Source organism: Vicugna pacos, chromosome 3, assembly GCF_048564905.1.
Source record: "Vicugna pacos chromosome 3, VicPac4, whole genome shotgun sequence".
Classification (NCBI taxonomy): Eukaryota; Metazoa; Chordata; class Mammalia; order Artiodactyla; family Camelidae; genus Vicugna; species Vicugna pacos.
In genome coordinates, this window is record NC_132989.1 from 23,253,466 (window position 1) to 23,263,836 (window position 10,371).

At 39.5% G+C, this 10,371-nt stretch overlaps 1 protein-coding gene and 1 non-coding gene across 4 annotated transcripts in view; one reads left to right on the forward strand and one right to left on the reverse strand.

Annotated features, from left to right (window-relative positions):
• The window catches only part of UBE2D2 (ubiquitin conjugating enzyme E2 D2), a 45,817-nt gene extending 35,746 nt beyond the window's left edge, over positions 1-10,071 (reverse strand). For 2 of the 3 annotated variants that reach the window (XM_072956694.1, XM_072956697.1), the window contains exon 1: positions 9,430-9,998. Coding sequence is in view for 1 of the 3 variants with exons in the window: in XM_006204567.2 (XP_006204629.1) it covers positions 9,430-9,453 (24 nt within the window). In the remaining 2 variants the exon portion in view is untranslated. Of the gene's footprint in view, positions 1-9,429 lie in introns of all 3 variants that reach the window. The other variant, XM_006204567.2, reaches the window with a different exon arrangement.
• On the forward strand, positions 7,387-7,459 carry TRNAT-AGU (transfer RNA threonine (anticodon AGU)). The gene has a single exon. It is a non-coding gene; the product is annotated as a tRNA-Thr (tRNA).
• Positions 10,072-10,371: the final 300 nt, after the last annotated feature.

Here is a 10,371-nt window from a genome sequence, read left to right on the forward strand (position 1 = left end):
AGACTGTTTCAAAATTTTAGAAAATTAAAAAACAAAATCATAAAATCCCACAGGCAATTACAGCAGTCACTTTATTAGAACTTGGGGATTAGATGGTATATTGGGTTTAACAGTCCTCAAAATGATATGTGGCACATCTTAATTTCTGGGACCTATAAATGTTATCTTATTTGGAAAAAGAATCTTTGTAAATATAAATATAATTAAATTAAGGACCTTGAGATAAGATCATCCTGGAGTACCTGGGTGGGTGCTAAATATAAAAGCAAGTGTCCTTATAAGAGATAAAAGACATACACACACAGAAGATAGTATGAATACGAAGACAAAAAGTGAAGTGATAAGGCCACAAACTAAGGAAATCGAGGAATGCTGTTACCAGAAGCTGGAAGAGGCAAGGAAGGACTCTCCCATATATCTCCAGAGGGAGTATGGCCCTGCTGGACTTTTAACTCCAGAATTGTGAAATAATAGACTTATTGTTATAAGCCACTTTGTTTTTGGTAATTTATTACAGCAGCACTATGAAACTAATATGGATAGTATAAATAAGAGGACATTTAATCAAAGAAAATCACTCACTGTCATTAATATACTATTATTTTAAGAACCCTATTTTCAAACTGATATCATTGTGGCTTCTGTAAAATTCAACTTTGATTTCAAATTTTTTATCTGATACACATCCTTAAAAAGTTGGCAAATAAGTGCTAGCACATATATTGGATGATGCTCTACAAGTGATGGAGGGACATGTTCAAAGGGCAACAGTAGATATTTCTATTATAAGATAATGTTAAGAGAATTGTTTTTACTTAAAGGCTTATAAAAATATCACAAGTATTGGAAAAATATTAAGGTAACAATAGTCTGGGGGGGAGAGTATAGCTCAGTAGTAGAATGCATGCTTAGCATGCCTGAGATCCTAGGTTCAATCCTTAGTACCTCCATTAAATGAATAAATAAAATAAAAACAAACCTAATTGCCTCCCCCCACTAAAAAACTAAACAGACAAAAACAATAGTTTGAAGAGTGCTGAAGAAAAAACTTGGAATTCAGTCCCTTTTTCCATTTAGGAATATTGTAAAACATTACTTTTACAACATCAGGGTGTTTGTTTTTTCCTCTTTTCTTTTCTTTTCTTTTCCGGTTGCGGCAGCAATGAAGTGGAATGCTAAACTGACACTTAGCAGTAACACCTAAGATTTCAAGATTCTACCAGTTCCATGGGTCAACATTACTGGGCAGCTAAGCCACAGTGGTAATATTAAAAACTATCTTCTACGTGGTCCATATTTTCTTTCTACTCATCCCCCCCAGAGTGGGGGCACTATCACCATTCTATAGATAAGGAAGCCAAGACAAAGAAAATCAGTGAAGTAACTTGCCTAAGGCCATAGGGTTAGGATACACTCAGTAAATATGTTGGTCCAAAATCCTACCATTTTTTTCTACCCTACCATTTGCTCTTGGCATGTGCTAAATGTTGCTGGCAAAAACTGAATGCCTAATATGCATAAGGTGCTGGAAACATAACAAATAAGACACGGACTTTGCCCAGGAGAGCTCAGTCTAAAGAGGGTAATAATCAATCATGTCTACATACTAAGAAATAGTTCTATAGCAGAACCCTACTGTCTGCATGCCTGGGGTATGCTTCACAGAGAATCAGTTTCTGTTGGATCTCAAGGATGAATAAAGAATTCAGAAGAAGGAGGAGGTTGGGTGAGAAGACATTCTCTGTATAAGGAAAAGTACAAAGACTAGAAAAATAATTCTGAGAAAGTACAATCAGAACTGTTTCAATTATAGTAGTATTTCTCATGATACTAATAAGTATTAGAAAAATATAGTACTATTTTTATCCTAAATTTTATCTATTTTAGTACATATTTTAAAGAAATACTACATATTTCCACAATTTTAAAGCAATAATTTGCCTCAAAAAAGCTTACACACCACAAAGCAAATTATAGCCATACTCTGATACACAAACAGCATTTAACCATGGGTATTATCTATTTGACTTCAATGATCTATCCTGTTTCTTATCATAATTCAATATATATTTGAGAAGTTATTTAATCAAAGCTTATTATGTGCTAAATATTTCTAATATACTAGTGCATTCCCAACAGACTTATAGCTAAAATACATGTTTTAAATGAAAAGCGAAGTTCTTCGATATTTTTCAAATTTTAAGAACAACTTTACTGTGGTATAATTTCTGTACAGCAAACTATCCATATTTCAGATGTACAATCTGATGAATTCTGATAGTGGTATATACCTATGAAACCACCACCACAATCAAGATACCTAACATTTCCATCACTCCCCAAGAGGTGCAAATTTCAAACTCCCAATTTTCATTTCCAATCCCCATTACCCTCTGGTAACCATGAGTCTGTTCTCTATGTTTGTGAATCTGTTTCTGTTTTGTAAATAAGTTCATTTGTGCCCATTTTTTTTTCAGATTCCACATATAAGCAATATCATATGGTATTTTTCTTTCTCTTTTTGGGTTACTTCACTTAGAATGACAATCTTCAAGATTATGATCTTCAGATCCATCCATGTTGCTACAAATGGCATTATTTTATTATTTTTTATGGCTGAGTAGTATTCTGTCATGTATGTGTATGTCTGTGTCTGTCTGTGTCTATGTGTGTACATACACACACATCTTTATCCAGTCATCAGTCAGTGAAAGTCTTTTGATTCTTAAGGTCCCTAAATCAGATTATTTTTGAATAAACATGAGCAAAGCACAGACAACTTTTTTTAAATTAAGTGAACTATCTGTCCATGAGACAATTAATAATGTTGGTAACAGACTAACTGCATGAATATTGCAAAATACGCTTTTTGTATTCTCTTTTGCTGCAATGCCCATGTTTGAAACAAATTTTTGCATTATACTATAATGGGAACAATATAGAGTAACACATCTAAGGCAGCACCTGATGAGGATCCTTTTTGCTAAAATAATATTCTTTAAGTGTTTGTTACTTTACAGGAAAATGACGATGAATGTGTCACCTTAATATATTTTGTTTTTAAGTAATTTTCCTAATATTATGTTTGTGATACTATATTTTGATTATTTATGTTTATTAATTTATGTGGACCATTTGTGCTGTCAATTCTGGGGGGGAGGGGGATTAGATTTGTTTATTTATTTTTAATGGAGGTACTGGAGATTGAACCCAGGACCTTGTGCATGCTAAGCATGCACTCTAGCACTGAGCTATACCCTACCCTCCCTACCCCGTGCTGTCAGTTTTAATCCAAGTGTGCATTATTTTGTAACTTTGTTTGTATTCATCAATAACACTAGTTTGAAAAGTGTTCTAATAAAGATAGGAAATACTAGATACGGGGAAGGAGAGTTTATCAGAAGCTAAGGGAAGTGAGTAATAATCACATTAACTGTTACAAAAGTTAAATAAAAACTAAGGTATCCATTGAATTTGGCAATTAAGTAATCATCGGTGATCTTACTGCCTTATTGATCAGTCCCACAGTGAATAGGCTATTCTGTCAAGAATTTTAGCACTGAAATGCCAGAGATGGGAGGGATAAAGAAGAGGAAGGAATTAGCTTTAGTTGGGGAGGAGAGTTTAAAAGTTTTGGGGCTTTTTATTAGGATCAGGGGAAGTCTTGGATCAGTTTGGATGCTGAAGGGAGTCTGAGAAGAGACTAGAACTAGGAGATCAGGGACAATTACTAGTAAGCAAGGAGCTGGTAGAAAGAAAGAATAGGATGAAAAGCAAAAGTTAGTTTGACAAAGGGAAAAGTATAGCTTCTTCAGTGACAAGAGGGAAGAGCAATGACTAAAGTATATTTGAAGCAATGTCTGGCTCCACAGTCAAGACTGCATGCATCTGAATTCTGGCTATTCCTATCACAGCCATATAATCATAGGCAAGTTTGTTTACTTCTCCAAATTTCCATTTTCTCATCTAACCTGGGGAGAACAGAATTCTCACAGGGTTATTCAGAAGATTCAGTAATTTTGATACACACTGAGTACTCTAAAGATGGTAGCTGTGGGGTTTGGTTTTTCATTTTTGCTTTGAAAGGCCTCAAGGAAATTTGAAAGAATTCATGGGTAAGATTTCTATTTTCTCTATGGAATAGGTAACTGGGTCACCTACTGAGATTACAACAGAGTGTTTAAGGAGGCAGGACAGTGATTCTTAATCTTTTGGCAAGATTTAAAAATCCATTCGACTCTGAGGAAAGATATAGGGACAGAACATCCAAAATTTGCTTAGTTTTTTTTTTATTTTAATGAAGGTACGGGAGATTGAATCCAGGACCCTGTGCGTGCTAAGCATGCACTCTACTACTGAGCTATTCCCACCCCTCTAAAATCTGCATAGTTTTAAGGGAGTTCATAGACATCTCTCCAACAATAAAACGAGATGTTGAGGAAAAGATCTTCTGGTTCTAGGGCATAATTTAAATACCCAATTGTTTGAACAAAAGAGAAAATTGCATCCTCTGGATTTACATATCTAACAACTATACAAGAGTTCAGGACCTGCCAGAAAACAGACTGGGTACTATCAAGAAATTCAGGTGCTTGATCAAGCCCCACTAAGTCACATGGTCTCTTCAGACAGTAGCTCCGAGATGTGATACACTGCTAATATTTTATGATTCTATTATTTGAAATCTCACTTGACTTTGTAGACAAAAGAACAAATGGCACTTTTATTTTCCTATGTCATAGTTTAGTATGATGTTTAAGGTTAGCCTGGGAACCTAAACACCAAAACTTTATTTCTATGGAAAAAACAAGTGTGCTCCTGCATTTCTGGAATGAAGCTGCAGAGGTTGCTGGCAGCATCAGGCATGAGTCAGGTATTCCTATCCTGGGAACTGCCTTGGAGATTTTAGCAGCCTTCTCTCTCTAAAATATCCAGAATTGGACTTTGTCAAAATTCCTCTTTGTCAGTCAATGGTACAGTCATACATACTGGGAGACCTTAAAGAAAATCTTGATTTATTAAGTTAATGATGGCAGTTCAAATTACATTTAAATAGCAACCCAGAAGAGCCAAAAAAAGTTTCTCAATCAATGAACCTTTGTAAAGCAAAGATTCATTTTTTAAGAAAGAAAAAAAACCTTCCCAGAGATTTCAAGAAGTTTATCTCTTGAAGTAAGAAGGTATGTCTGCTTTCCAAGATAAAACTAATTCAGTCATCTTCTGTCAACTGTTTATTACATTAAAGTTCTGAATATTCCACAAGACTATGTGCTAATTTGTTTCACCATTTTGACTGGAGTTCACTCGATCCTTACCTCTGATAATATTAATGTAATATATGATATCACACTTACAGTACAGTATTTTAAAATAATCTTTTATTCTTTGGTAACTCCCAATCTTAGACATGTTGAAAGTCTGTAGTCTACAGAAAGATGATTCATAACATGAAACAGATCATAATAAAGTTAAGTATAAGATGCAAACTTCTACCATGGAATCAATGTATCTACTAAATTAGCTTTCCCTACGTCTGACACATAACCATACAAAACCTCACCAAATAAGTTAATTAGAAGTTTACAAAAAACTACTTAATCATGCCCATCTACACAAAGCAATACTACGAAACATTTAAAAAGACAGAAAGTATGGTTTAAATGATTTAATCCTTACAATCCTAGTTACTTACTCAAGCAACCAAAACCTCAATCTTTGTTATTTTTAATTCACGTATCAAACTGGTGCCTACCTAACTAACAAAAAATGTGGTCATGTCTTTTGGTTTTGTTGTTTTTAATTTGAATTGGCTGCCAAAAATCTGGATTTGTGGCTTCCTCTTTTAAAAAAGAAAAAGGAAGATCTGGCAACTTTGGGCACAGATTCTGGCAGCAGCAAAATTTGGAGGGAGCTGAATAGCAGCTGCCCTCCTCTAATAGCACATGCAATTTCTAGTTTCCTCCAATTATCTTCGCTCACTTTGGTCATCTGCCTGGCCTTTACAGCCATCAGAGTTTGAAATCTTTATTTTAATGAAAATTATCTATTTACTGACTGACTGACTGGTCTTTTCAGGGGCCTTAAGAATCTTTAACCACAGAAATACAGTAAGTCAAGTGGTGACCTTGGCATTAAAGCTAATGTTAACTATAACCAGCAGGACACCATTAAAATGTATAAGGCACTATTACTGTTAAGAGCTTTTAATATCCTAACTTTTGTCTGTCTTCACCTTCTCAAAGAATCAAGATATTCAGCCTCTGACTCTTTCTCAAAATAAAGAAATTAACTTTGTATTTCATTCAATATTATGGCACTCTAAGAGCACCAAAAAGCCTCTTGCATCTGTATAACAGAAGTAAAGAAGCAAAACAGGAAACAAGTAAAAAAGGTCTGATCAGTCAGAGACCACACAGTTCACAGAACACATGAAGCCCTCTTCACTCTGAGCCTACTGGATCTTATTTTAGACATAATTTTAATAAGCTCAGTGATCTGGTTTCCCAGCCCACAACAGATGAGATGCAGCCAACTGTAAAAGGGCTGGGGGTGGTGCTGCTAGAAGCAGATACTCAAAGCATCAAAATCAAAGCTGAAAACCTATAATGTTAGCAGAAAATTTCAAAATATAGACACCTGGGGCCATTTGGTGTAGATACAAACAATCCCAAAGGGTCCCTATCCCTGCACAGAACTATACTGAATGTTCAAAATGAAACCTCTTTGGTACACTTTGTTAAAGCAAAGTCAGGTGACCTTAAAGTATTTATCAAAATAATGTGCATCAAAAGATCTTCCCAAAAAAGACATGGAATTTAAAGGACTGTCAGATTCACAGTCCTTTAAAATCCTGTCAAAGAAACAATACAATGAATTCCTAAATATGCCACATGTCAAATATTTGCTCTTAGAAAAATTTTATTAGAACCCAGATGGAGTATTTCATGATATCTGAAGTTGAGAGGCATTTAAGCAGAACTATTTTTTCAGAGATTGGTAACTGGGAAGGTTCGAGACCAAGACCAATTATATAAGATAAGACTGTCTTTTGGAGATCCATTATAGATACATTACTAGGGCTGAGGGTGAGAGAGGACTGATCTTATCCATATGTAGGTAAGTTTGCATTCAATTTAAAACTTTTTTTGCAAAAAGTTTGCAAAAAAAAAATCTCCACCTTCTTTGCACAATCTGACTAGTACGTATACCAAAAATACATTTTATTTTTTCTAATCCCTAGAAGTTTCAGAGGTTGAGCCATACTCTGATGAGGATTTCAGGTTATAAACTAGGTAAAAAAGGTTAATACTGAGTTTTAAAAGTTCAAGTTATTATTTGTCTACATTTGATTTTCCTTATTAAAATCTTTATAAGGGCATCTAGTGGGGAGGGTGTAGCTTAGTGGTAGAGCACGTGCTTAGTATGCACGAGGTCCTGGGTTCAATCCCCAGGACTTCCATTTAAAAATAAACAAACCTAATTACCTCCCCCCAAACAAATTTTTTTTTAATTTTATAAGGGCATCTTTTAGAGAAAATCTAGAGAATATGTAGTAACTCAAAAGAAATCATATTATTGGGGGCAAGTGTATTACAATTTTACAGTGTGTGTTTTGAGTGCTATTTCCTTCTCTGAAAAAACCTCCATAACACACATATAAATCAGAGTAGAGATTAAAGGCTACATTTCTTGATCTGTAAATTATCATACATTATACTTACTCTCCTTAAGGTTTTAAAAATAAGAGCACAGTCTTCTACCATATAATCTCAAATTCTTAACTTCTCAATGAGTCTTTAAAAACCTAGTAACTCCTTAAAGCCTTAAACATGCGCATATATATATATATATATATATATATATATATATATATTTACTTGGATGACCTCTCCCCAGTGTGTTCCCACCACTTAAATGGTTAAGACACCTTTGCTTAAAGTTCAAGCTTCTTTTAACAAATGACCTGCTTCATTTTAGTACAAGATTTACTCTGTTTAAAGTCTGTCCTTCATTTGATAGAAATCAAAGTAAAAAGAAGTTGGTGAGGAAATAACCTAATTTACAGTAACCACTGGGATTAATTCCACATTAAAGATCTTTGATAATGAATGAAATGAGGACCAAATGCTGAGCTGAGGTGTTTAAACTGTCCAAATCTGCATTTTCACTGAGTTTAAGGCAAGGTGAAAATTGATTCTCTTCCCCCTGCATCTCCATCCCATCCTTCAGGATGGATAATCCCACGATCTACTTCTCACTAAGTGGCTAGAGGTTTAATACAGCCTCTCCAAGTAGCCAAGTGAAATACCAAACAAAAATCACCAATGGCGCTTCCTCACTTCTAAGAAAGAAACCTGACAGTGAGAGGCACTAAGAGATTACAATATTAGAAGGAAGGGGGAAAAAAAACCCTTAACTTTAAGCCAAGCCCATACTCTAGAAGCAGTATTAGGAAAACCTCCGTAAAAACAACTAAACGAATAACCCTTCATGTTAAAGGGTAAAGAAATCCTGTCTAACGGAAATATCAAGCAAAACCTCTTCTAAATTAGAAGGATCTCCCCGAACATATCACCTAGTTTAAGCGTTAAAATCCATTTTGTGAAGACTGCAAAAGGAAACTTTGGGTCATTCTCTCCAGTGGTTTTCAATGTTCAGGTTTCTACTTTTACCCCTTGACAATTTAACAGCTTTTCTATTAAATCCATTCCGACAAACTTAAGTTTCTGACTGCATTTGACAACCTTAAGGAATAAAACGCTTCTCCCTCTAGTTCGCTCCTCCCTCATAAAAGTCGTATTTTGGGTTTTTTTTTTTTTTCTTTCCTTCTTAACTTCCTACTCTCACAGTTTCTGGACGAGTATAGTGGACCTTAGTATGCGGCCGCTAAGGGGCAAGTGAACTCAAAAGACTTCAGAATTGGACAAAAAGGCTTTCTCCGTCTGCCTGAGATACGGACCTCAAGCTCAGATGTTCTGTGAAAGGAGTCTGGGCTGCTAGGGGTACCGGGAGTGGGGTGGGACGGGCAGTGATGGGGCAAGCCCTTTCGACCTCCGTCGATGGTGCCGCCCAACGCCCCAGCCCCAGCACCCCCTCCTGGCACGGCTGGACAATGGCCCTCTAGCGCAGCAGTCCCAGGCCAGGGAGAGGCCCTGGGACTCCATACCACACGGGGCCCAGAAAGAAGGCCGAGAAGGAACGCCGAGCCGGCGAGCGCACCCCCGACCTAAGCGCGGGCGGCGCGCCGGGGCCTCCACCGGCGCCATCACTGGGAGTGAGGTGTGAAGGCCGCCGGGCCAGGCCATCGCCGGCAGCCAGGTCCGAAAAGGCTACTAGCCCGGCGCAGGCGACGGCGGGAAGTGCAGGCCGCAGCCTGCTCAGCTGACCCGCCCAGCAGCCCGAACCCACAGCCGACCTCTGGCCGCTTACCTTATGGATTCTCTTCAGAGCCATCGTGGGAGACGGGTGGCGGCGGCCCCCGGGGCGGGGACGGGGGCAGGGGAGGGACGGGGAAGGGGCGAGGGGGCACGAGGCCGCCTCGGTGATAGCGGATCGGCCGGAGAAGATGGAGAGTTCCGGAGAGCGGATCCGGCGGGACCGACTGAGGGCCGGGGCCCACTTGGCTCCTGAGCCTGCCGCAGCGGTCACCGCATCACCCGGCGGCGGCCCCTTTATGCGGTGCCGCCCGAGCCGCCACCGCCACCGCCACCACCGCCGCCGTAGCTGCCCCTTCCTCTTAGGCTCAGCGCCGCCTCCTCAGCCGCCGCGGATCCCTCCGCCGGGGAGCAAGAGCCCAGGCCTGGGGCTCGGCCGGCGCCTCTAGGTCGGACAGCTAGAGGGACTGCCTGCTGCAGGTGGACGGAGGAACGCGCGGGCGGGCGGCGCCGCCGGGGTGGGGCCGCCGGAGTGCGGGGTGGGCCCAGGCCGAGGGGCAGGTCGGGAGAGCCGGGATTGGCGGGCCAGGGTAGGGAGGGCAGGGCCGCGCCGGCGGCGGAGGGATACGGGCCGCCCCTGTGAGTATCTTACGCGCCGTCGCCGTCGCCGCCTCGGCCGCCGAGGGGATGACGCCTCGAAGCGCTACGGGTAGATCTCGCGAGAACTGTGGCGGGTCTCGTGGAGGCTTGAGCGCTGCGATCTTGAGTCACTTTCCTGTGGTCCCCCGTACGTGTGTTATCTGAGATCAATAAACGTTTAAAGGCGAATGTTTTCCTATAACTTGGCCGTCTCCATAGCATAGTGCCCTGGAAGAGCACTTAGGTCCATTGCAACGTTCTTGAAGGAGGAAAGGACTTGTCCAAGGTCACGCACCTCCGCATTGCCAAAGCTGGCACTTAGCTGAAGTAGAGAGTCATTTCAAATTCGTCTCTGGAA